This window comes from Carya illinoinensis, chromosome 2 (assembly GCF_018687715.1).
Source record: "Carya illinoinensis cultivar Pawnee chromosome 2, C.illinoinensisPawnee_v1, whole genome shotgun sequence".
NCBI lineage: Eukaryota > Viridiplantae > Streptophyta > Magnoliopsida > Fagales > Juglandaceae > Carya > Carya illinoinensis.
In genome coordinates this window covers 20,556,622-20,584,584 of record NC_056753.1, presented here as the reverse complement: position 1 = coordinate 20,584,584, position 27,963 = coordinate 20,556,622, and the positions used below count along the sequence as shown (strand labels likewise).

General features: G+C 38.2%; 1 protein-coding gene across 4 annotated transcripts; it reads left to right on the top strand.

Annotated features, from left to right (window-relative positions):
- The first annotated feature begins 1,026 nt into the window (after window positions 1–1,026).
- LOC122300289 (non-lysosomal glucosylceramidase-like) lies at window positions 1,027–25,534 on the top strand. Of its 4 annotated transcripts, none has more exons than XM_043110815.1 (19): window positions 1,027–1,431; window positions 1,840–1,967; window positions 2,547–2,657; window positions 2,841–2,897; window positions 3,030–3,121; window positions 3,212–3,311; window positions 8,104–8,177; window positions 8,817–8,917; window positions 9,363–9,466; window positions 10,570–10,623; window positions 10,728–10,783; window positions 10,872–10,910; window positions 12,681–12,822; window positions 13,157–13,341; window positions 13,784–13,851; window positions 22,439–22,511; window positions 23,270–23,331; window positions 23,486–24,611; window positions 25,039–25,534. In XM_043110815.1, the coding sequence occupies exons 2-19, from the start codon at window positions 1,887–1,889 to the stop codon at window positions 25,304–25,306; spliced, it is 2,793 nt and encodes a 930-aa protein (XP_042966749.1). In that variant the 5' UTR covers window positions 1,027–1,431; window positions 1,840–1,886; the 3' UTR covers window positions 25,307–25,534. The 4 variants fall into 4 exon arrangements, with proteins under 4 accessions (XP_042966749.1, XP_042966748.1, XP_042966750.1 ...); XM_043110814.1 differs by having other exon boundaries at window positions 1,027–1,694; XM_043110816.1 differs by having other exon boundaries at window positions 1,028–1,967; window positions 3,045–3,121.
- The last annotated feature ends 2,429 nt before the right edge of the window (window positions 25,535–27,963 follow it).

Sequence of the window (27,963 nt, the reverse complement as noted above, 5' to 3'; positions counted from 1 at the left end):
TGGCATCACTGTGCACTTAAAGTGCACAGTGTTGAGCTGATGTGTTCTTGCACCGTGAGTGCGTGCCATGGACATGGATGGAACTCTACTCTGGGTTGCGTTTGGGCAAATGCACAATGCCTGTGACTTGAGATGTGCATGTTTATGCGTAGAATGCACTAAGGTGTGCAGTACTTGCCCATGCACTTTCTTCTTTTGCATTGTGCATCCAAAGTGTACTAAGGATTTGCCACTTAAGTGGTGAGTAACTAGGTTTTCCCCTAGCGAGAAAAGGTTCACTCGCTCATTTTTGTGATAATGTTGTTTATAAAAATAAAAGTGGGAAAATCGAGAATACTTATTTGGAGAAAACTTCATTTTTCTTTGAGATTATTTAGCGTGCCGGAAAATCATCATTCTCCCCACCTCTAATGTAAAAAGTGAATAAAATCCCACAGACGACTCTAACTGTTGATACCTAGAAAATTGTACAATAGGTCATAAAAGGAGAAAAAGTCATTCCTGGCCTGTTATAACGATTCGGACTTCAATCGGTGTTGTTTGGGACCCTAGGCAATGGTCCAGTGCAGTTGTATAATGTCAGTGCATACTTCCATAATGGTGAATATGAAGTAAGTGCATTAAAAATAAATAGAGAATGAGACATACATATTTACTTGTTTTAGCATGATAGCTAAGTCTATGAGCATTTGGGAATGAGAGATCTACTAAAATATGAGTATTTTATAATCTCTCATAACTTCTTATTTCTCACTATATAATGAAAGCCTGGAATTTATTTACTGGAAAAGATATTCACACTGGAGGTCTCATTGTGAGGTTGAAGAAGCTTGGGAAGAAGTCCCCTAAGAGTTGTCTGATTATTTTCTTTTATTTGACTCCTCATTTCGCATGTCCTTCAATAATGGTGATGATTGGCAATCTTTCTATTGTTCAACTAAGTGCTTTTTTTTTTTATATATATATATATATATTTTCATTTTTCTTTGTGTGTCCACTTTCTCTTCCTCCTGACATTTTTTTTTTCTCGTCATCTTGTTATATGTCTTCTCTCTCATTCTTTTATCTTCTAATATAGACCTTATGATGGGCTGGCCTGTTATAAGGGTTTAGGATATTCTATACCCTTCCCTCCCCTAACCTTCCAAACAAGTCCTCGGAGTCCCTCTTGATCGCATTACGCAGACAAAATAATCTGCAGAAAAATAAAACAACATGGAATCTGAAGTCAAAATAAAATCAATAAAAAACCTATGCGATTATATAAAACAAATGAATTTAGAAAGAATGTGTATACACACTGCAACGGCAATCTTTTCAACTCCACTCTCTTTCCGTGTGGAGCCAGAAACAGATACCGGCATATATCTCCACATAGAGAGAACTATTTCCCAGAGTGAGACAGGAAGAAGAAAGTTGCGGGGGTTCAAGGTAAAGGTAGTAGATTCTGTGCACGCCACGACACAACCGCTTTTTTAAGAATTACGCTCTGTCCGATCAATTCCAGATCACTCGAGGCTCCTTTGATCATTGGTCCTGTCGTTTTTTCTTTTTTGTTACTGTAATCCGATTCCCGAGAAATTTGATCCGACCCTTTTGGGATTGTTTGGAGTTTGGTTTCGGCTCGTGTAATTGAGACTCGGTTTTGGTATTTCGGCGAATTGTGCAAAATTTTTTAGATCTTTGATTTGAAGGTGAATCAAGCTTGCTTGGGCTTTCCCTTTTTCGTTTTGGGCGTTGTTGTTTGGAGCGGAAGTCGGTCTTGATATTTCGGCGAATTGTGCAAAACATTTAATTGGCCTTTATAAATTTTTAATTTTTTGGTTGGGATTTGTGTAGGTTTTTGCCTTTTGTTGTGTAGTGAATATTATACAGAGTTAGTCGACATGGTTAGTGGAACTTTGTTCCTCTGTAGAAAGAATTCGTGGCCGCCTGAGGAGTATATCAGCAGGACCACTCTGCAGTTGGTAAGCTTTTATGCTGCTTGTGTATTCCGTTGTTTTTTTCCCCTTCTTTCTAAAATTAATTTCTAATATTTCTTGGACTCTATTTGGTTGCTGAGAAATTGCAACAAGGATATTTAAACTAGGAAAAATCTAGTTATAAGCGATTTAGCGCACCAATACATGTACCCATCTAACGTGATTGATCAGAAAGTAGATTTAATTAAAAATAGTACTAATTTGAATATTGAATATGAAGCTATTAGCATTCGTATGCATATTGGTATGCAAGTTCGCTTGTACGTAGCAAAGCTCTTTAAATTATAATTTATTCTTTACTTGGAAATTCAAATACCCAAAAAAAAAAAAAGGAGAATCCAAGTTAGCTTTATCACAATTCAGATTAGAAGAAATTTTTGGATAAGTAACAATATCCATTAATATTGCCGGCGATTTTAATGGTAGTGATGCAGTTCGTAAATGATACTTTGGTTTTGCCAAAATGATTATTGTCCTTTACATAAAAGTTGATAATAGTTAGGACATCCGTTTTGAATATTGCACGCTGGCTAATGTTTTGTTTTCCCTGATACTTTTATGTAGTTTGATTTTGATAGTTCTGCTCCTCCAGCACAAGCCTGGAGAAGGAGACTGAACAGCCATGCTAATATTCTCAAAGAATTTAGTATCACATTTATGGAAGCAATCAGGATGGTAAGTGAATGCTCTTTTCACATTAGTTCACTTATTGTGGAAAGTTGAAACAGATGAGTGCCACATATCATATTGTACGCATCTGATTCTTTATTTATTTAGCTTTTTTTTTTTTTTTTTTTCTCCCTCCAAATTACTTATTAGTTGTCTCCCTCTCACTGGTTTTGAATTTTGAATTTCAAGGTTCGACTAGGTATACGATTGTGGTCTTATATCAGGAAAGAGGCTGCTTATGGACGGGTATTTCCCTATTTTCCTGAATGCAGAGGTCATTCATGTTATGATCTTTTGCTAGTGTTGTCGATTTGACCTTCTTAATTGTTGTAATTTGAGACCATTGAACCTTAGCTCCAAGAACCTGAATTGCATTAGATATTATATGTGCAGAAAGCACCTATTGATCCTTTCACTCGAGAAAGTTGCAAGCCATCAGCGTCTCAAGGGGTTCCTCTTGGAGGGATGGGGTATGTAGTGTGTCAATTATAATACTTCATTTCCTTGTTCTGTAAAACCACCTATTAATTTGACAGGGTCTACCTCTATTTGCATCACAGAAGTGGCAGCATATCTAGAGGTTTTAGAGGGGACTTTAGGCAATGGCAAATTGTTCCTGGTATATGTGAACCTTCACCTGTCATGGAGAATCAATTCTCTGTAATGTTCTGACTTAACTTTATCCTATACTTGCTATATGCTTTCTATTTTCAATATAAATATGCGCTATGCGTTTTGACATTTTCGGTGCTTATTACTTTCTTAACTTAACTAGCATTATAAGCCACGGTGTTTGTTTTTCTTTTGTATGCAATCTCAGAGAAGAATTGCATGCAGTAAACTCTCTAGGTGAGTATGTAACCAAAAAATAGTTTAGGTGGTCCATAAATGTTAATATATTATTAACTTATAAAAAAATGTTAATATATTATTATATCAAGCATATTGTCTGTTGAAGTGATTCTATAAAAAAAATTGTTGCTAAATGCTTTTTGTTTGGATTTACTAGGATAAGTCTAGAGGTTGAAAGAAAGCTTTGCATTTAGATGATAAAATATGGCAGTCTGAGTTAGGCTCATAAAATTTGTGGTACTGACTAATAGAAGTTGTTAGAAATCAACATTTGTCAAAGATGTTCCTGAAATGCTATGAATGAATCGAAGTGGTTAGAGCTTATGGGTTAAAAAAAATAAAGGATTTCGGACTAGAACATTTTTAGAAACCTACAAATCAATGTGACAAGCAGTATAGACATAAAACTAAATATGGAAATTTTTAGTTGGATGGTTTGGGTTTTGATTGTTGCTTGAAAAACTTAAAAAGAAGAAGAAGAAGAAGAAGAAGCTAAAATGTGAGAGGAAAAATTACACTCTATTCCCACAAACTGTCAAATTGGTCTGAATACCCTTTTCAGAGGGTTTGTCTTCATTATATAGAAGTGTAATTACATCCTAAATGCCAGATTTCCAGTGTATGGTATGCTATACAAGGTAAGTATGTACATCCTAATTGATACTAATTAACAGCTAAATATAAGCTAACTAAATACAGGTAATTGACCTAAACCATATCTATAACATCCCCCCTCAAATTGATGCTAGAAGATCATGAAGCATCAATTTGTCAATCAAGAACTGATGCCGATGCCAAGATCTTTAGTGAAGATGTCAACCATTTGAATTGTGGTGGAAATGTGAGGAAAAGTAATCACATGCTTGTCAAAAGCTTCATGGATGGAATGACTATCAACTTCTATGTGCTCCGTATGTTTATGAAAACAGGATTAGCGGCAATCTGAATAGTACTAGTATTATCAGCATGGAGAGGAGTGGAATGAAGATGAGGAAAGCCAAGTTCACTCAAATAGCCCACGAAGCCATGTGATCTCAAAGCATGCGGAAGACATAGCACAATACTCAGACTCGGTGGAGGACTTGGAAACTCTATTTTGCTTCTTACTCTTCCAAGAAATGAGAGCATTACCTAAGAACATGCACCACCCGGTAACAGAACAATGAGCATCCGCACAACCAACCCAATCAGCATCACTATACCCTACCAACTGTAAGGAAGACTCCTTAGGAAAGAATAACTCCCAAGTAGAAGTGTCCTTCAAATATTGGTTAATGTGGCAGACAGTTGCTAAATGAAGATGTTTGGGGGCATGCATGAATTGATTGACCTGTTGCACAATAAAAGAAATGTCAAGACGAGTAATTGTCAAGTAGTTCAAACTCCCAACAAGCTGCCGATACAAGGATGGATCTGATAGAAGCTCGCCTTCTTCCTGACAAAGCTTGAGATTAACTTCAAAAAGAGTAAGAACAGAATTACCCGATTGAAGACCAACCAAAGAAATCATTTCCTGCATGTATTTGTGTTGGTGTAACAAGATACCAGTCGGAGTAAGCTGCACCTCAAGACCAAGAAAATATTACAGGGAACCAAGGAGTTTCATGTGAAAGGAGGCCTTGAGATGCCGTTGCAATTGTTGAATTAAATCAGTATCAGAGCCAGTAATCACAATGTCATCAACATACCCCAGAAGCAGCACAATTGCTGTAGAAGTCTTGCAAAGAAAAAGGGAGAAATCAAACTGACTCTGAGCAAAATGAAAGGCAAGTAGAGTAGAAAGAAATTTATCAAACCATGCACGCGGAGCATGTTTCAGTCCATACAAAGATCGTTTTAGTCGACAAACCTCGGAGGAAGGTGTAGTAAACATGCCAAGAGGTGGAGTCATATAAATTTCTTCACAAGAACCTCTAGGAAACTGAGGACAACTCTTGGGCCAGCTAACTAGATATTGCTTGAACTAATCGCTGGACAAATTATACGAAGTGTTTTGGTCAAAGTCAACTTGCATCCTTTTGATATATAGAGTCCATTATAATCTAGCAATCGGTGTTCTATCTTTTTAGTGATGTCATTCCACATCTTTTTTGGCCTTTAATGATGGCCCAAAAGGGAGACTCAAGTACCTCATAGGTGGATCTGCCACCCCACACCCCAAAATACAAACCAGTGATATCTACAACAATCCCCCCGCAAGAACTAAATATGACTTGGACAAATTAATCTTCAATCCAAAAGTAACTTCAAAACATAAGAAGAGACGATTTAAGTGGTAGAAGTTATCTGAGTTCGCATGATGGAATATCATCGTATCATAAGCGAAAAGGAGATGTGGCACAAGCAATTCATCAAAGCTCCTGTGGCTTGCCAAAAATCTTGATAGGTGTTCTCTATGTCTCTGATCTCAAGAGTTGTTAAAAAAACTGAGGGAGATCCATTAATCCACACACACCATTTCTCTCCAAATCCATATCTCCATAACAAAGACAACAAAGATTCCTAATTAACATGATCATAAGCCTTCTCTAAATCGAGCTTACATAGCACATATTCTAAGAGTGCTTTGTACTTTGGAAATAGACAATTGAGATAATTATTGGATACTGAAATAAAAATACAGATAACAATAAGAGCAAGAGAGAACCCTTAGCTGGATCCTTAGTTCTGATTAGAAAGATGTCCATTTAAACTAAATAAGAAAGTTGAGTGAGCAAATGAAAACAAGAGGTTAGAGGCCCCTTGACATATTATATTTCAAAATATAATAGTTGCCAGATGCTCTTGTTGTTTAGCCATCGTTCCTTTCCATTGAAGCAGCAATATCACATTTTGAAGCCACTAATAATGGCTTGTTCTCTGTGCAAGACTGACAAAGTGGCTGTTGCTAATGTGACAGCTAAAATCCATCTTGTGGGTTGGGATAAAGTTTGTTCTTCAATTCGATGGGGAGGATTGGGGGTGCGTAATGTAAGGGTTTTCAACAAAGCATTATTGGGGAAATGGTTGTGGAGGTATCATAGTGAAGGAGAGGGCTTGTGCAGAGAAGTGATAGAGTCTATGTATGGGAGTCTTCGGGGGGGTTGGTGCTCTAATGAAGTCAGGGGTGCACATGGAGTGGGATTGTGGAAAAACATAAGAGCTGGTTGGGACAAATTTTCTCAATTTTTCAGAGTTACAATTGGTAGCAGCAACAATGTTTTATTTTGGCATGATGTTTGATGCGGGGACATGGCTCTTAAGCAGGTGTTTCCTATGCTTTACAAAATTGCATTTGATAAAGAGGCTGTTGTGGCTGATTTATTGATACGCTTTAATGGTGCTGTTCATTGGAATGTGAGATTTTCAAGAGCGGCTCAAGATTGGGAGCTGGACATGTTTTCTGGTTTTTTTTGACTCTTTATATGGAATATCATTTGGAAATGAGATGAGGGATAGGCTGTCGTGGAATCCAAGTGGAAATAAAAAATTCTTGGTGCAGTCCTTTTATTCGGCTCTTTTGGGTTTATACCATGGTCATAGCTGTCCTTGGAAGGCTATTTGGAAGTGCAAGGTACCTTTCAAAATTGCATTCTTTGTTTGGACAGCATCTATTGGGCGGATTCTTACCTTGGATAACTTGAGAAAACGTGGGTTCATTATTTCAGATTGGTGTTATATGTGTAAGTGTGATGGGGAATCAGTTGATCATCTCTTGTTACACTGAGAAGTGGCCCAGTGTTTATGGTATGAAGTTTTTAATAGGATAGGGGTTGCATGGGTCATGTCTAGAAGTGTTTCGGATCTTATGTGCTGTTGGAAAGGTATCCAGGGAAATGCTCAAATCGCTGCTGTGTGGAGAATGATACCTCACTGCATTATGTGGTGTGTGTGGTGGGAGAGAAACAAGAGGTGCTTCGAAAATATGGAGCACTCTATGGCTGAACTGAAGCCTTTTTTCTACAGTACACTGCTTTCCTGGGCTTTGGCCATTATTTGTAACACAAATGATCTTCATACTTTGCTTGTAACTCTCACTAGTACTTAGTTTTAACCTGGCATGTTCTTTGTATACATCTAGTGTACGCAGGCTATGCCTCTTTTATTAATAAAACTTACCTTTACCTATCACAAAAAAAAAAAAAAAAAAAAAAAAGTTTACTGACACTTATCCAGAAATATTAAAATATTTTCCAATTTCTAGTGTCAAATATTCTAATGATGACCTTTTTTGGAAATAGAACAATGAACTGATGAAGAAGCTCTTAACACGCTCGATATGCCTGAAGTGTCTGGTGATCTTGACTTTGAAATAATAAGTTGATTTCTGGTTTCTCCGCCCTTCTATTTCCTATCTTATGCTTGGGCTGCATCTCTGTAGATTAATTTCATTGCTTGTAGCACCAGGGATGTTAAATCTGTGACTATGCACTCAGCTACATAAAGAAAAGCTTTTTTGCCTTCTCATTCTGCGGCTCTGCATAATTTATAAAGACTAGATATTTATATGTCATCTTAGTTAATGTGAAAGAAGAAATAAGTTGATGTCCTATTTACAAACTTGACACGTGAATTTGGAGCCAAGGATGTACTTCTGAATTCTGTTTTTGTGCTGGTGCAGATTTTTATATCAAGAGATGGTGGAAACAAAAAAATTGCATCTGTTTTGGCTCCAGGCCAACATGAAAGGCTGGGGTAAGAAAAAACCAGGAAATTTGAACACTTCTGCAAATAAATCAGTTATTTACATTTTATTGTAATATTTCAGTCATAATATATAGAATTACAGGAGGTAAATTCAAACTGCAACCACGTATTAAAATCATGCTTGCTCATTGGATGTCTCAGGTTTGATTTCCCCTGGGTTGATCCCATGCATCTGGATTCTAGGTGATTGTGGGCATCACTATGGAATATTGAGTCTTGAGTCAAATGGGTTGGAGATAATCTAATGTAATTGCTACCAAAAACAAAAATTTAGAATTATGCCTTCCAATCATAATGTCAAATAGGTAGTCTGTTTGCCTTTTATCAAGGGAATGAAATATATTGTGGATGACTGTTGGGTGGTGATCTAAGTTGAGTAGGCATGGGCAGATTTCAACAGTCAAATAAGGTCCTTGCATTCTAATGGATATGCCATTAAGATTTTATACCTCTACTAGAAGGATTCTGAAGATTTCTTTTCAACTTCGTAACTGAGAGTGACTGTTTTGTAGTTAATTATTGAGTGATTTGGTGAGGAAAGAACGTCAAATTCACTCATTTTCTCTGATTTTGAGGTTTTAAAAGTAGAAATTAGATGTGGTGGTGATTGGTGTCATGCATTGACAGGAAAGCTGGCGATCAGGGTATATCGTCATGGGGCTGGAATTTGAATGGTCAGCATTCTACATACCATGCTTTGTTTCCTAGAGCATGGACAATATATGATGGTATCATTCCATTTCATTAATTCTGTTTGCCAAATGTAAATCTATTTTGGGGGTATTTATAAATTTTACCATAGGAAATACCACTCAATTTTCAATTGCACCCTTAGAATTTGACGAAGTGCAACTTGGACCCTATTTTAAACTTTTGGGCTCAGTTTGCCTTATCCATTACAAACGACCACTAATTTGGATAGACAACTATAAAAAGACACCATTACGCTTAAAATTAAAACTAAGTCTTTCAAATCCACAAAGGGAAATTTCTTCTTTTTGGTCCATTAAAATGATAGACTTTTGTACAGAGGATGGTAACTTGCACTGAAAATTTCATGTTAGGGCCCCATGGGCATTGCGTCAAATTTTTGGGTTGAACTGACAATGGGGCAAAATGTAAAATTATAGTTTATCTTGGATTATTGTTTTAAAAAACCTACATCTCTTGTAGGTGAACCAGACCCAGAACTGAAAATATCTTGTCGACAAATATCACCATTCATACCACATAATTACGGGGATAGCAGTCTTCCTACTGCTGTTTTTGTTTACACGGTATGTTTGTTCAACTTCTCATTTCAGATGACAGTATTGAAAAAAATAAAAAGATAACAGTTTGGTGACATGGTTCCTAGCTTCGTAACCACTGATGTCGGCAAGAGCCATCCTGACTGAAACTTCTAGCATCTAATTGTGTTGTTGGTTGAACTTTACTAATTCAAGATGTATGTGCATACGCTGGAAAGTATAGGTATAGCATTTTTCTTCAAGAGATGTACCTCGTATGACTGTCAGTGTTATCGCTAACCTGAGTACTGCCCTCAGTCACATCAAACTAATATGTAGCCTCGTCAGCTAATAGGTGCTGCTGATTTTAAAAAATGCGAACTCCAGTATATTTTTGCATTAATAGTATGGTTCATATCCATATGGCTGATCCCTTTCCATGTAAATCTTTTGGTTGACCCCATTCAATTAATTGTTTGCATTCCTTGACCTGAAAACAGTATGCATGCTATTAGCATATTTACTGATGTGGAGTGGCTTCTTGTGCTCTAACCAGATGTGCTTTTTGAAGGGAGGGATCCCATTTGAAAGGGCTCGTGTGTGCCTCAATCATAAACAGAACCACTAACTCATGGCTGGTTCTCCAGTATTTCAAATATGCACATATAATGTGTTTCAATAAATTGAACTTCACTTTGCCTTCAGTCTGTTGCATCTGTAAATGAGGCTCTAGCTCAAATGACATCTTCAACCTTGTAAGAACAAGATGAGGTTGAGGTCATTGTTTCAAGATCAACTGGTGCCCATGTAGCTTGCCAATAAAAGAAAAATTTGTGCTGTTTGCATTACAGCTTTTGTCATAAGAATTATAGCTAAATCCTGTCACTCATCTTAGTAAACTGTAGATAAAGCCAAAAACCTTCTGTGGTAGAGGTTTAATTAAATCCCGTCACTCATTCAGCCAATGGTAGTTAAAGGAACCAAAATTCTGTAGTCTGATGAATGGTGACCTCTGTGACTCATTTTTGAGAGATATTCCAATTTCGTGTATTTTCTGGTAAGTAACTTTTTTGGTGATTTTACTTATCAAAAAACTTTTTTGGTGATTTTGAATATCTGGTTTTTGATACTGGTACTTGTTTATGTTGTAGTTGGTTAACACTGGTCGAGAAAGGGCTAAAGTCAGCCTTCTATTTACATGGGCGGTGAGATTACTTTTTCCTGTCAGGGTTGTATTACCTTTGTTCCAAGCAATTGAAAGATATAGCATGGTTTCATGGATATTCAGTCATTGTTTCCTCTTGTGCAGAATTCAATTGGTGGAATCTCCCATTTCTCGGGAGATCATGTGAATGAACCATTTATGTTAGTATATGGTATAGTTTTTGTTTGTTGCCTTTTATGCCCAGCATTTTATCCATATGATTTAACTTTCTTCTCTTTCTTTTGATAGAGGCAAAGATGGAGTCTCTGGCGTACTTCTACATCACAAGCAAGTCATTTTACCTTAATATATATGTATATGATGGTTGGTTTGCATAAGTTCTCTTGGCCATTTCAATGTTTACAAGGTATTTAAACCCGCGTCCCACCCACCCACACACCCACCCACCCACCCACCCATACACAAAAGTAAAAAAGGACACGCCCCCAGCCAGAAGAACAACAGAGAAAACAGTAGAGAGAGGGAGGCACAAAGGAATACCTTCGTTTGTATTTCAGTTTGTCAGTAACAAACCAAATTGAAAGAGATTGAGAACTGATGGTAAGAAAGATATATGTGTGTGTGTGTATGTGCTGGGGCTTCAAAGACTATGGATTCGCTAAAAGTTTGGACGCCAAACATTTATCTAACTCACTCAAAAGACAGTTCAAAGGGTCCTATATACTGTTTAGGTAGTGGGCTAATTTTTTTTTTAGGTAAAATATGAGCATTTCTTCCGATTGATTGGAATGAAGTCCAGAAGGTAAAAACTGGAATATGTATGCTATTTCTTGTCTGAATATCCATATACAAGTGAGAAAAACTTAATTTCACACGTGCCACTACTCTACAGCATCCTATGTCTTAGAAAATATGCCTAATTCAAAAATGAAATTGTGTTTGCACTTTGCTGCTTTGGTATTTGTACTAAAATTATTTGGGAAAACCTAACTCAAATCAGTAAAGCAAGAAAAATGGATAGTTATGTAACAACCTAATTTAGATAGCTGAAACATTTCAATGAAATATTAGGAATGCATTAGCATAATGAGATGATATGAAAGCATCCATGGTAGTTCTACCCGGCATCTGCCTTTTTCTGTCATATTCATTGCACACACCTGATGAGATCATGGGCTAATGTATTATGCCACTTTGCATTCTAAAAGCTTTTCTCACCGAAGCAAGTCAGAAAATGATTGGAACATGCAAAATTTGGTTCTCATCAATTTCAAATGTCACGAATTTAAGGCACATGCCTTATATAAGCGCCTGATTTTTTTTTTTTAGATAAGTAAAGGCTCCTGATTTAACTGCCTATAAGCTAAGTTTTCCATATCTAGCAGGTTAAGGCACTTCGGACGGATATTTATTTATTTTTAATTCATCTGGGTGTCTTTTGTTCCAAAATATGAATCCATATATAAATTATTATCCCATATTGAGTATTTTGTTAGACATTTGGACTAGAATTTTAATGAATCAACTGAAATTATCTTAATATCTAGGACAAAATTGTATTAGTTGTATTTTATTATATGTGCTATTAAAAAAACGTGCCTATTCTTGGAAGTTTTAAATCTCAACAATCAAGCTTCTATATCTGCAGAGCACGAAGGGTTAGAGAGAGAGTGAGATAGTTGCGTAATTGCCTTCTTGTTCATTTTACTTTTTTCTATATGTCAGTATTTGGTTAACATGTTGAAAGATCCAAGCTTCCTGCATTGTTTTATGCAGACAATGTTTCCTTCTCGTTCATGTTATTCTTTTTTTCATTCAAGTTCTTACTTAACCAGCGTAGCATTTTGAATTATTTCAATTTTGTTTCTTTTTAATTTAACATTTTCACTGTTCATTTGTTACACATGAGGAGAAATATTAATTATTTATAAGTAAAAGGAGAAGCCTTTAAAGCCTGCGGAGAAATGTTTTTATTAGACAGAAGATTTGAAAGTTAGTTTCTTTCAGGTCATTCACAAAGTATGTTTTTTGTTAAATGAATTTGTTTACTCCACATCTAGCTTTCAATTGTTTCATAGTATTAGGTCAATATTTCAGGACTGCAAGAGGGAATCCTCCTGTTACTTTTGCAATAGCTGCCTGTGAATCTCAGAATGTGAGTGTGACTGTTCTTCCATCTTTTGGGCTGTCTGAAGGAAGTCGCATTACTGCAAAGGACATGTGGGGTGGAATGGTTGAGGTAGTTATTTGCTTTTTTTTTTTTTTTTGTTACTTACCATAAACTTATTACTTTTTTTCTTGTTGGGGGGAGGTTTCTACTTTTCTTTGAGCCTTCTTTTGCATAAGGAGTCTCATATAGTTTTATGTTTTTTTTTTTTTTTTTGCTATGTAGAGCTTTGGACTGGTTGATGGTGATCATATTCAATTATTTTTGAATTTTGTTTATAATAGAGTTTCTGTGGTTGTAGAAGTCTCGGCTTCCTTTCAACTTTCAAGTTTGTGACTAAGTATCGACAAAAAGGCTCTGGTGCTAACAATAATTAACTCTTTAACTCTCTTGCTTGTATCTTTAGGATGGGCAGTTTGATCGAGCAAACTTTGGTACTGGACCAAGCATTCCCTCCTCACCTGGAGAGACAGTATGTGCTGCAGTTTCAGCCTCAACATGGGTGGAAGCTCATGGGAAGTGCACTGTCGCATTTGCTCTTGCATGGTCATCTCCAAAAGTAAAATTCTTGAAGGGCAGCTCATATCATAGGTTTGATGCTCCCCTGTCCTAGTCTGCATGTACATGTCTGTTTGAACTTTGTTTGTTTAAGTTACACTTGAAACCCTTCACTGGAATCTAAATTTACAAACATGTCTAGGTAGCATTATTAATGCCGTAGTAATTTTCAGAAGTTGCTTTTGGACCTTTTTGTAATCTTTTGAGTAAAGGGTTTAGGAATAGATGCTTTCATCTTTTGTATCAGAATATGAATTTACAACATGTGACAAGTCCTTGACGGTTAAAAATCAAAAGGTGTGTATTCCTGCTCTCCATTGCAGTTTTATGTAATGGTTGGAGATTGTCTTGTTGCCTTTTGATGTGGCAATATATATGTCACAATAATTGTTTCCTAAGCATCTTCCTCGTTTTCTCTACTCTTGACTTCATTTTTTTTTTTTTTTTTTTTCAATTTTTGCCTTATTGGTTGTAGGAGGTACACAAAATTTTATGGCACATCTGAAAGAGCTGCTGTGGACTTGGTGCATGATGCACTAACTAGTATGTATCTTTTTGTTTATATTTGTTTCATATTCTGTTGAAGCTGGTATCCAATTTTTTTTTTTTAATAGGTAAGAGATAAATATTATTGATATGAATGAAAAAGGCATAAGCCATGTACACCGGAAGTGTACAAAAGAACACCTAAATACATTCTAACTGCGCTGAATTAAAGACAAAAAATCATGAGCGTTATCCCCATTTAGTACAATAGCGGAAAACCAAAACAATTAAGTGTGGAGAAAAAAATTCTTCAGCTCCTCTCTTGTACGTTCCTTATCATCAAAACAATGAGCATTCCTTTCTAACCAAAGACACCACATGATACATAGCGGAATCATCTTCCACACTGCAGCCACTTAATGACAACCTTGCAGCTTCCTCCAACAACCCAACGAATCCACCACCCTCGAGGGCATCACCCAAGAAACATCAATCATTTGAAAAATCTCATGCCACAACCCCCTTGCTACCTCACAATGCAATAGAAGATGGTCCACAGATTCTCCATTCTTTTTGCACATATAACACCAATCCAATACGACACAACCCCTCTTCCTCAAGTTGTTCGTAGTCAAGATCTTCCCAAGAGTAGCACTCCATACAAAAAAAGCAACTTTAGAGGTCACCCGGGACCTCCATATATTTTTCCAAGGGAACAGAATATGATCTTGTGCTATCAAAATTTTGTCTCCCATATAGCTCTAGCCATAAAAGTTGCGCCCAACAGTAGGCCCAAATATTTCATTGGCAAAGAGGACACCTAACAATCCAAAATGCTTGCTAACTGAGAATATTTGAGACCGCACCCATTGGAACCATCTTGGACTTCCCAAGATTCACCTTGAGTTCCGACATTGCTTCAAAGCATCGTAATAGTGCTCGTAGAGTTTGAATCTGGCTAGCATCCGCATCACAAAAGAGAAGGGTATCGTCTGCAAATAAAAGATGTGAAATGATAATAGAGTCACTCGTGCCATTGCCCACCTGATAACCCGATAAGAGACTACCATCCACTGCCGCATTTACCATTTGACTAAGAGCCTCCTTGACTATATAACAAACAGAAGCAAAGATAATGGATCTCCTTGTCGCAAACCCTGAGAACTATTAAAGAAACCAACAGGTGAACCGTTAACAAGCACTGAGAACCGTGCAATAGAAATGTAGTGACTCATCTAGGAGATCCACCTCTCACCAAACCCACACCTCCCAAGCAGATATAATAAGAATTCCCAGTTCACATGATCATAAGCCTTTTCCATGTCTAACTTGCAAAGAATACTTGGAACTCCCTCCCTCAACCTGTGATCCAAGCACTCATTAGCTATGAGCACTGAGTCAAGAATTTGTCTCCCACGAATAAATGCAGTTTATGACTTGGAGATAATCTGTTCCATCACGGGGCTTAACCTGTTGGCAAGCACCTTCGAAATTATTTTGTATATACCACTAACTAGGCTTATAGGGCGAAAATCCTCAATAATCAACGCCCCTTGTTTCGTGGGAATAAGAGCAGTAAAAGTTGCATTAAGAGATCTTTCAAACTTTTGAAAAGAATGAATCTCATTGAAGACTTGCATAACATCACCTTTCACTATGTCCCAAGTTTGAAAGAAACCCGTAGAAAAGCCATCTGGTCCCGGTGCTTTATCCTTAGTCATACTAGAAATGACCTTGTAAATCTCATCTTCATCAAAAGGTCTCTCCAGCACATTCACACTTTGAGAGTCAGTCTCAAAACGCAGGCCATCAAGCTTCGGCCTCCATTCAACCATTCGGTGAGAAGGGACTCATAATAATGCACAATGTGATTCTCTATATCAGAAGGCGAAGACAACACCTCGGAACCTGAGTATAATGCCTCAATGGCATTACTACCCCCAATGAGAGTTTGCCACTTTATGAAAGTACTTTGTGCACCTATCTCCTTCTTTCAACCAGAGTGCCCTAGATTTTTGGCGCCATGAGGTCTCCTTTGTAGGCCTGTTCATCTGGGTTCCAACTTGGAAACTTGGTATACCTGAACCGGAACCTGGACCGGGTTAGCACAGGTCAGACAAGGGCCTGAACTCTTTTTTTTTTTTTTTAAGCCTAAATGTAATCCTATATTTTCACATGTGCAATATAGAGGATTGAAAAATATCATCAACTCCTTTATCAAAATTCCACTTAATTTGCCTTGTAATATAAATGCATGTAAAACCCAGAAAAAAAATTCCAATATTCATCTATGCAAGTATGCATGCATCACAATACAATCCACTACATATTATATTATTTGTTATTTATACATTACATTACGAAATACTAAATTACAATATATGAATTACAAAATCAGTAACATGTCGATCAATGATTTAATTTCCACACCAAATAGCAACTACAAAGTGATTGGCCCAAAAGAGATCCTGCAAAGAACAAAATAGAATGAAAATGACATAAATATGAAAGCAAGCAGAATTATATTAACCCATATCAGATTAAGATAAAGGAATGCATCTCATTGTTCTCTGCCTCTTGGGCTCCACTATTACATATATCTGGAAGCAAAGAGGAAATTAAAAGTTTTGAGACATGTTAACAACTCCTAAGCTCTCTGCAGTGTGTTCAGAAGCAATTCTGAAAAAGTTTTGAGAAAGGAAACCAAAGAAATGTAATTAAACAACTGCATGTTCAAGGCATTAGAGAGAGACATGTGAAACCTAGCTTTTCAACAACAAAAGAATTCTTAAATATCAAACTTTATATTTTCCACTGGCACTGAGTAAAGATTCCTGCGGGTTCCTTTGTTTGGAGCCATTGATTCGCTAAAACATCAGTTTTTTTCCCTCCTTCAGTATGTACAAAGCGTAGTTGATTTGTTAAGAGTTATCTAGCTAAAGTTTTGTAAGCTTGATTTTAGAGTCATTGGATGTAGCTTTCCTATTCCATCCTTAATACATGTGGATCAAAACTAGCGACAAACAAAGGCTGAACTAGTGACAAACAAAATTCACTAAACCATCCATATAGCACGAGAAATATTTCGAGACAAAACCAAATTCAAACAAATATTTCCTCCTTATCAAGAGAAAAAAAAAGATACATACACAGAATATAGATACATTGATTAACAACAGGCAATAATTCTCCATGGTAAGCTAAACTAACTTATAGTACTATAATTTCGTGTTTAAATATCCCTTTTTAGCAGTGAGTGATGAATATCATCTTTTACAGAGACACAGTCTCTGTCTCTTGTCTATGGTTTCTTTTTTTCTTTTTCCTTTTCTTCTTTTTCCCCTAACATGTATCTCTAGTCTTTAGAAGCGTGTATCGTTTGCTGCCTATATAGAGGTTATCATGGGAATTCAGATTTTTTGGGTAGAAGCTTAGCTATCCTTTCTATAAGCAAGGTTACATGATAATTTTTATAAAACAAACTGGGTGCCTGAAGAAACGAAAAATATAAGCAAGAACCATCTCGTTTTTGAGATCCACCAGTGTCTCTTATGTATCAGGAAGATGAATGAAACATCCATTGAAGTCTATTTAGGAAAACAAACAAAAATGAATGATCATATGTAGTTGGGTTGTTGGTTGCTTAAAAAAACAGAGCCAATGATTATGATGCAGCTTAGTACAATAAAATGATTCCTACAACTTCTCATTAACCAAAGAGGGAAATGTATTGCAAATTAAAGTATATGTACTAACCCATCGGGATGAATATTGTTCATTTTCGCTTTCTTCTCTGACGCTGTTTTGTGCGGCAATACACAGTACTACAGTAAGATATACAAAGTGTGGGGGCTGAAGAAGCTTATGAAAATGCCGACAGTGCTTGGCTCTGATAAAGCTTAGCACACTCAAAATGGAAATCCAAAATATGAAAAACAGGTTACATGGGTCTGGAAAGGGAGGTGCCGAAGAGGGGAGAGTTTAACATGATATTCAGAGGAAGTGATCTTCCTCTGTATAATGGTGTTCCCAAGGATGGATGGATCTATGATTTTTTGTTTAATTGAATATAATTTGATAACTTTATTTTGTGTAGTATTATGACAGATGGATTGGCATTTTGTGTAACTATCGGCATTTTGTGTAACTTTATTTAAAATATATAAAGTTGTGTAGCATCGGCATTTTGTGTAACTTTATTTAAAATATAAAGTTTAACACCCTATCAATCAGAACAAAATTCACTAAACCATCTATATAACACCATAAATCAATTCGAGACAACCAAATTCAAGCAAACATTTTCTCCTTATCAAGAGAAAAAAAATACATATACACAGAACATAGATACATTGATTGACAACAGGCAATAATTCTCCAGGGTAAACTAAACTGACTTATGGTACTATAATTTTATGTTTAAACTTGTTAGCCGAAATAGGATCATAGAGAGACGTTTCAAAGCATCACACATAATAAATAACTCTGAGCTGATCCCTTATAAAAAAGAAAATCTAAATTAGTGGAATTTCTCAGGATCCCAAACCTGACCCACATAATGTCATTTATAGTGAATACTAGATTGAACTTTTCCCCATTCTAAATGAAGTATATGAACTTTGTACTCCATGAAAGACATGGCTGATCCCTACTTGAAATGGGCTGCCCCTTGCCTTCCGAGAAAGGTACTTGCAGTTTCCAGGAAGTTGCATAATTAAAGAAATGTTACTTGCAGCTTCCAAGAAGTTGCATAAAAGAAATGTTACTTTTTCACCGATACCAAGTTTACCTTTTTGCAAGTATTGATTTAGTATGATCATTAATGTAGTGTTTTGCATCATTTGCAGCCTGAGAATCTTCTTCTAGACTCATATGTTGTCCTTAAAGTTTCAGATTTTCCTTATAAACCAGTACTTGACAAACTCAAGCTCTAAAACCCAAACTATAAAACCCATTACAACCGAATACTTCTCAAACATTCAAACATTCCCTTAAAAAAAAAAAAAAACTCAAAATCACCAAAGAGAGAACAAAAAAACAGAGAAAAGAAAACATACCTACGAATGAAGAAAATCCAGAAAGAGCACCCAACAGTTGTGCACCCCCTGACAGAAAGCAAAGGGTTTCTCCCTTTGTTAGATCTCCCCGATAGCCACCAGCATCCACTGGTTTGGGACCCTTGCAAATCTGGAAAAAGAAAAAAAAAAAAAAAAAAAAAGGCCGGAGTGATGGTGAAGAATCGCAAAATATGGCACCAAAATCTTCGAACAACCCAAAAATATCACTACCTTCAAAGATCTTTCACTGGTCAAGAGGAAGCAAGAGTACTAGAAGAAGAAGATGGAGATAGGCAGGAGGAAGAGAACGAGAAGATGGAGAGGGAAAGAATGAAGGGCAGCCGGCATCTAGGGTTTTATAATCTTAAATGAATGAGAGAGAGAGAGAGAGAGAGAGAGAGAGAGAGAGAGAGAGAGAGAGAGAGAGAGAGAGAGAGAGGACGAGATTATGCCCGGGGGGGGGGGGGGGGGAATTAATGGAAACCGGGTACTGAGTTTTTAATCCGGTACCCCAACCACATAGGTCCAGGTTTTGCAATCCGGGTAGACAGTCCTACTCCTCTGCCAACAAAACTCTCTCCAAATTTGTTATAAATGTGCCCTTCCTCATCAACCACTCCTCTGAGATGTCTTCCTGTAATTCCTGTCCCTCTATTTCCTGCGATTCCTCCAAAAGGACTGACTTCTGCAAGGATGAAACTTGGAGTACCAAAGAACTAGTATGACGACCACCAAGCACTCACCAACTATACAAACCCATCTGCTGTAAGCCACATTTTCAAATTTAAAATGCCATCGACCGCTGTGAATACCCCCACAATCTAAAAGAATAGGAAAATGATCAGAGCTGACTCGAGGTAGCCGTTTCTGACAAACCTCCGGAAAATGGGCTTCCCATTCTGCAGAGACAAGGAATCTATCCAATTTCGACCAAACCTGACCATTTAACCAAGTGTACTCACCCCCTACCAGGGGGAGATCCATGAGGTTCAAGTCAAAAATAAACTCTGAAAATTCCTCCATAGCCACAGAATTTCGATACTACCCTGATTGCTCGCTCTAAAAGCGAGTAATGTTAAAACTTGCCCCCCATACACCACGGCACATCCCATAAAGAATAAATTCCCACCAGCTCCTCCCATAACCTTCTCCTATCCCTATCCACATTAGGACGGTAGGTACCTACAAATGCCCATTCCCATCCATCCTCCACGTTTTTAAACATAGTTGCTGCCAAATAATCTCCAATAAACTCTTCTCTCGCCTCAACCACTCTTTTATCCCAAATAAGTAATACACCGCCTAAGGCTCCTATCGAGGCCAAATGAGACCAACCCACATACGAGCACCCCCATAAACTACGCACAATGCTTCTATCAATGCTCCACAACTTTGTTTCTTGAAAACACACCACATCACCCTTCCACATCCGAAATAAAGATTTTATACGAAAGCGTTTATTGCGATCATTAAGCCCCTACACATTCCAGGATATAATCTTAGGTCATTTAAACCTGAATTGCCCCTCCATTTCGATCTCTCCCTTCGGCCACTCCCTTCCTTCACATCATAATTAATGGAACAAATTAGCCTTTTAAGTTTCCTATCCCTCTTTATAGATGATTTTGAATGGCTTTCTTCCAAAGCCACAAGAAGAGCCTTAAATTGTTCCTCCTTGCCTACACAAGAGATCCCAATAACAGCTTGAATCTCCTTCACTTTCTTAAAAACCCACGATGAGAAATAATTCCCCTCTTCAATTCTGGGCGGAAGTGTGCACAAGGGAGTAAGGATGACCCCCTCACCGATTGTGCCAGTGTGCACAAGGGAGTAAGGATGACCCCCTCACCGCCGGCACAATCATCTACAAACAGAGCCACTTGCAAATCAGCATCACCTCTGGAAGCCACTAAAGATTCAAAGGGCCTCACCTTCTCTAGGATGTTGCACCCCACCCCCAATGAAGGAGCACATAACAGAGTCCTCATTAAATTATGTGAAGAAGAGACTTCAGTGGCCCCAATAGCAGGAGGCCTCACCTCACACGCCTCAGATTCCACAGACAGCCTGTTTATCGGAGAACCACCAAAGGATAGACCTATCTTCGACCTTTCAACTGGCACGGAAGGGGCACCAGACACCTTGTACGATGTGCTCTGTGCAACCTCCAGCAACAGAGTGCAACTCTTGATGCTTCCCAGAGAGTTTATCGAAGGACCATCTAAAGCCAGGCCTTGCTTTGACGTTGCAACCGGCAAGGAAGGGCCGATGGGAACTCCATCTATCTCGTGCGACTTTTTCTGTGCAATTTCCATCACCAACGTGCCACTCTCGGCACTTCTCACAGCCGGATCTAACTCAAAACTACCACAAAAGCCAACGGATATACTTTCTGGCACCACAAGACTCATCGGCGAATCCACCACCCCAAGACTTGTCGACGACGCCTAACCCATCGCCGTCGATGGTGGCTGAGGCCCACCCGACGACGACGGGACGTCAACACTTGGTCTTGCCTTCGCTATCCCGCTGCCTTTGTGAGCTGGTCCTGCATCTGCCTTCACAGGCTGAGCCTCTGGGCCGGGCCTCTGGGCCACCTGAGCCGAATCCTTAAAACCTTGTGACCCAACACCCACCACACCCTTACCCTTCTCCAGACCACCTAAGACCATGCCTTCAGCTTCCCTAAGCCCAAAACCCAAGCCCTTTTCTTGGCCCACACCCCTTTCACTTGTCAAACCCTCCAGAATGCACCGTTTCATAACTAGCATATTAAACTGCAAGCTTTCGACTTGTTTCTCCATCTCCTCCAAGGCATGCAGCAAGTAATCCATTTTTGGCCCTGACACGTCCCTGCCAACCCCTTCGCAGTGCTAAGCCATCTCCAAAGAAGGTAAAGCTTCTGCCCTCTCTTTGATTTTTGGAGCTCGAGACAGGACCTCTTTGTATGACGCGACTGGTTGGGCCCTCTGAGACTGAGAGGATGGCAGCCATGAACGACCTCGGTTTTTCCCCCCCAAACCAGAGGAAGATGTAGTGAGCTCCAACAGCAACTCCCCAAGAAACCTCCACCCTTCTCCTTTCCTCCCCTCTGGGATCATTAACATTCCACGCCGTTTCATTGGACCAAACTCTGAAAGGGAGAAAAAACTCCCTAAGGAAATAAATCTCACAGCTCGACAACTAATATCAGGGAACCTCCACCATCTTTCATTAACCTTTTTCAATTCAAAACACTTCTTTTCAATAATAACATTTCTACACAGCTCCATAAGAATGCCGTAACTCGTTAAACAAATAGAAAGACTAATCTAGACACCACTGTGAATGATCACAAGGAGAAACCATCGTTTTTTCTCAATAGTACAGAGAGAAAAAAAAAAACTCAGGAGAGAGAAAAAGGAACTATTTTAAAGGCATAAAAAATTGTCCAATTTATTAGGCCATCATGTGCGGTGTTTTTAGTCCCAAGCTACTGGTATATTGTAGTTTGTGCTTTTTGTTTTTGTTATAAGCTTCAAATGGGTTTTGTATGTATGAGAATGTAATGCATCTTATTCCATGGTATTACTTGGAATCTTGAACAGATTATAAGCGGTGGGAAGAAGAGATAGAGAATTGGCAAAGTCCTATCCTGAATGATGAAAGGCTACCAGAATGGTAATACTTAGTCAAACTAATATCATATTCTAACAAAAATTTCACTTGGTATCTTAAATATATGAAAACCTTCACAAGGCCCATCCGCAGAAGCCTTTAAGTCCTATATGTTGGACATTCAATTCTCTCAAAGTAGGCTTAGATGTTTGAAGTCATACTAATATCATATTCTAACAAAGATTTCACCTGGTGTATTAAATATGTGAAAAGATTCACAAGGCCCATCAGTAGTTGCCTTTTAAGTCTGATAAGTTGGATATTCACGTCTTTCAAAGCAAGCTTAGATGTTAAAATTAGACTTTATACCCTCGAACTACTGGTAGTTTATTGTGCACATTGTAAATGGGTGGTAGTTTGGGGGTTGCAATGTAATTACCCCCATCTTTTGAAGTTCTTCAGAGTTCCTGTCTAGATTGCATATACTGAAGGGCTGGCCTTATATATGAATTTAATCCCTCCAATTCATTTATAATTCCAAAACTTGTGTGGGTCTCTCCGAGGAACCATTCATGGGCCTGGTGAGCTCCAAGGGACCCTTGGTGTCAAGCCTATTCTCGATAAACACTCCCCAACTGGTCATCTAATAGATATTGGTCTTAAAAACACATGAATACCATTTGGTTGAGCTTTTAAGGGTTGTGAAATCCATGCCCAGTAATTTGCTCTAGCAATTGGTGATTTTGGCACATATGCTATTTTTTCTGGATTTTCTTGAGTCTTTTGTTGGAGATACATAATGCTATGTCCACTATTGGCAGGTACAAATTCACATTATTTAATGAGCTGTACTTTTTAGTTGCTGGTGGAACAGTTTGGATTGGTAATCATCTGTGCCATCTTTTACATCTTGATATTTTACAAGTAAAATTTGGTTCCCTAAAGAGGATAATATTGACAATGTCTTTTGCTTGGGGCCACAACTTCGTCAGAAAGGTTAGAAATAACAGTGAGAATGCTTTGATATTTTTGTACAGAATCTCCGTTGTCAACTCCAAACATGAGAAATGATCACCATCAATTAGTAGAAGTGGAAAATGCAGATGTCAAAGTAACTGAAACCGAGGCGGACTGCAGACAAGACTCAATTAAAAATGATGATGTTGGAAGGTTTCTGTACTTGGAAGGAGTGGAGTACATCATGTGGTGCACATATGATGTTCACTTCTATGCTTCATTTGCACTTCTTGAGCTGTTTCCCAAGATTGAACTCAACATTCAGCGCGATTTTGCGAAGGCTGTCTTATCTGAGGATGTTAGGAAAGTAAAGTTTCTGGCAGAGGGCAAATGTGGAATACGTAAGGTTAGAGGAGCGGTTCCTCATGATCTAGGAACACATGATCCATGGAATGAACTGAATGCATATAATATTCATGATTCAAGCAAATGGAAGGATCTGAACCCGAAGTTTGTGCTTCAAGTGTATAGAGACTTCGCTGCAACAAGGGATATGTCATTTGGAGTTGATGTTTGGCCAGCAGTTCGTGCTGCCATGGAATACATGGAACAGTTTGATCGGGATGATGATGGCCTCATTGAGAATGATGGGTTCCCAGATCAAACATATGATACATGGACAGTTCATGGTGTAAGTGCTTACTGTGGGTGCCTGTGGCTTGCCGCACTCCAAGCTGCAGCTGCAATGGCTGTTGAAATTGGGGACAGCAGTTTTGCTGAAAGGTGCAAAAGCAAATTTTTGAAAGCCAAACCATCTTTTGAGAAAAAATTATGGAATGGTTCTTATTTTAACTATGACAGTGGGTCAAGTAGCAACAGTAAATCCATACAAGCAGATCAACTGGCAGGGCAATGGTATACAGCATCCTCAGGGCTGCCTTCACTTTTTGATGGCTTTAAAATCAGAAATGCCCTTCAGAAAATCTATGATTTCAATGTAATGAAAGTTAAAGGAGGCAGAATGGGTGCTGTAAATGGGATGCATCCCAGTGGAAAAGTAGATGAGTCTTGCATGCAATCACGTGAAATATGGTCTGGTATAACCTATGCTGTGGCAGCTACAATGATCCTCACTGGAATGGAGGAGGAGGCATTTAAAACTGCTGAAGGTATTTTTATTGCAGGCTGGTCGGAAGATGGATATGGGTGAGTTCCATACATATGCTTTAGATATTTGTATTGAGATTGCTGCATTGGACTGTATCAAGTATATCAAGGATAACTTACGGTATGAGACGAACAATAAGTATATATCATGTCACTTGCCGACAACAATGATATAAAACAGGGTCCAAGATTTTCAAATTTTGTGTTGTGTTACTTTAGCTGACCTGGAGATGGAAAATTTTACAACCTGGGTTGATTTTCTTCGGTTGCATGTGCCTTGTCCTCAACCAAATGACCATTTGAAATTTATCAACATAACAAAATGTACACCTATTAGTATCTCGTGTGAGATACAAAGACCACACAGTTTGGAACTGCATATATCAGGGCTGTTCTATCTTTTCTGATGGGTGTGTGTGTGTATCTAATTTGGTTATTGAGACATCTTCCTTTCTGTCACATGCAGATATTGGTTCCAGACTCCAGAGGGGTGGACAATTGACGGACATTTTCGATCTCTCATGTATATGAGGCCACTCGCAATTTGGGGTATGCAGCATGCATTATCATTGTCACTGCCCAAGGCAATTCCTGAGGGCCCTAAGATCAATATAAAGGACGGAATCCACATATCTCCTGGTAGGTTTAGATCCTCTCACAATGAAACAGGCATTAGAAAGATTGCCACGAAAGCAAAGTGCTTCCAAAATTCTGTGTTTCGCTGCAGTTGCTGATTGTAGCATGTAAGTTCCTCGACATTGTAAAGAAGTGTTTAGGGGAAAGTATTCCGTTTAGAAAATAGCAATAACAGTCTGGTTCCCGGCTTATACATAAGATGATGCATAGGTGACAGGTCTTTCCTTTTCTCTTTAGTATTTTGTATTTACTCTTATTTCTTATCTTGTGAATTGGTAAAAATACTTAATCATTTGAAAAATATTGTGCAACTCTTCCTCAGAAAATCCATTGTGTTATATGTGGTTATAGTTGGAATGGTGAATTCTAAAACCTAAGATGTTTGGATGCTCAAGACAGAATTATCAATGAAGATAAAAAGTAACTTTTTTAGGTGAATTAAATGTGATCCATATGTACATTTTGCGGCCCAATCTTTGTTATATGCATTATCAATTGATGGGCCTTTCGATAGGGGAAAGATTTTTGAAGATTGAAAAGGGATCCAACTTATGTCAAGTAACTTCTCAAGGGGATGGCAATGTAACAAACAGCCATTGGGATGACAATGTAACAAACCCAATGGCTGTGTTGGGCTTGTGGAATTTAGTAGTTTTAGGCCCATGAATTTACCTATGTAGTTAGTGACAGCATGATACGTTTCCACTTTCCTTATTTATCTGTTATGAGTTGTATATATCTACTTCCTTATTTAGATAGCAGACCTTCCATGCTTAGATAGATTTTGTACATAGTCATAGTTTCCTTTCTTGTAAATAGATTTAATTCCTGTAATTTAGCCTTGATTCCAGCCTTGTATCTTGCACACTTGTGCCTATATAATGAAAGGAAATCCTCACTAAGGAGGTATTGAATCCACTTGACAGTTAGTACTAGTTGAGTCCAAGTATGTGTATAAATATAACAAGGGGCATTTTGGAAGATTGATAAAAATAATCAAGTCTCTCTCTTTCTCTCTCTCTCTCTCTCTCTCGGTGGCAGGGTCACCCTCAAAGTTGGTTTCTTGTATTTCTTTTCATTTGCCTTATATTTTTCATCCAAGATATTAGGAGGTGTAATTGTTAAGGAGACAGAGTTACTCAAGATTCGCAAGCAAAAAGTTGAGCATTACGCATCATAGAGAGGGAAAGGAAGGTGACTAAAGAGTTAGTAATAAGTTCTATAACAGTGATTTGGGTTGTGTAGACTTTGGAAGAATGCTCTTGATCGGATGGTAATAAGGGATTTATCAAAACTTCTAGCTTCAGTAGTAGTGCTTATATTGCACGACGGTCGTCTAATGCTTATGGAAGATATTTGACCATAGTAAAGTATAGAGGTGGTGGCAGGACAAGTATAATCATCATACCCAAAGAAGTTGAAGGTCAAAGTTGGAGAAAGATGGCTATGGAACTTCGTGAGATGTGTGGGTAAATTCATGAGTGTTGGTCTCATCCAACGACCTCTGAAGATAGCCACACGCGGTGCAACTGTTGTTAAGACATACATAAAAGTAGTCGTGGGCTATGCTCCAACCACTAGAGGTGATGCTATTTGAACAAAAGCAATACCGTGAAGAGCCAGGTTGAACCAAGATTTGGGGGGCAGTATCGAAATATTGAAGAAGAGATAAGTTCTTGATGCGCTGCTAGTCAAGATTGTTTACATAAGAAGGGATGTGGCTCTCTATTCAAGGGAGTGTGCTGCAGAGGAGACTTCCATACTTGGCATAGAGGAGGAATTGATAGATTTAAGGGAAAGGCTCACTAGTTTAATAAACAGAATTAACTAGGATATGGGCTTGGGCCAATGCGCAGAAGTGGCCTGATATGTCTCTAAGTCATTGGGCTCACATATGGGCTTGGGGGAAACAAGAAAGTCTTGGCCAAGAAGGGTAAGTAGAAAGCCCACGCAGGGCACCAAAGCCAGTGATGGTAGGTAAAAAATGTGGGCAACTCCACTTTCGAGCTTAAGTCTTCTTTCAAAGCTACACAAAACTCACCAGTGGCTGTCAAGCACCGAATGGGTTCACCACAAATCGACTGATGGAGGAAGGTGAGCCGACGATCGATATCCCCACAGATTGGGTTGTACAAAAGGCAAAGGAGATTCAACACTGTGTGTGGATTTTGTGTGATGGTTTTGAGGATTAATTCATAGTTCTCCTTGCAGCCATAGACGCTGGAAAGACTCATTCTGCATCAACAGGAAACTCACATCAGTTAAGAAAAGAGCAAGAGAACTTAAAAGACTTGATTGGACAATAAATGATAGAGCAAGAGAGAAAAGCTCCAATTGTGGAAGATCGAAGGGAAGGGCAATGGAGGTTTTATGAAACCAAAAATTGTTTCTTGGAAGATAAGAGGGCTGAATGAGAAGGAAAAACCCCTTAAAGTTAGAAATCAGCTTCATAAATGAAAGGTAGACATTGCATGTTTGCAAGAAACGAAATTGGCATTTATCCCCCTTTGCATTATTCAGAGTTTGTGTGGTTGTAATCAAGTGGGGTGGCATTATCTATGGATTTTTTTCAAACATGCTGGGGAGTGCTTAAAGAAGACATCATGGAGGTCTTCCATGAATTTCATGAAAATGGAAGGTTTAAAAAAAAAAAAAAACCTAAATACAACTTTTATAATGCTCACATAAAAAAAGCTTGATGTTGTAGAGGTAAAAGATTATTGTCCCATCAGCTTGGTGGGCGGGTTATACAAAA

Excerpts from the sequence above, each read along its gene's own strand:
- LOC122300289 (XM_043110815.1), top strand. The coding sequence starts at position 1,887 with ATGGTTAGTGGAACTTTGTTCCTCTGTAGAAAGAATTCGTGGCCGCCT. Across the intron at positions 9,467-10,569 it reads CTGCTGTTTTTGTTTACACG|TTGGTTAACACTGGTCGAGA; the intron begins GTATGTTTGTTC and ends TTTATGTTGTAG. Across the intron at positions 22,512-23,269 it reads GATGAAAGGCTACCAGAATG|GTACAAATTCACATTATTTA; the intron begins GTAATACTTAGT and ends CACTATTGGCAG.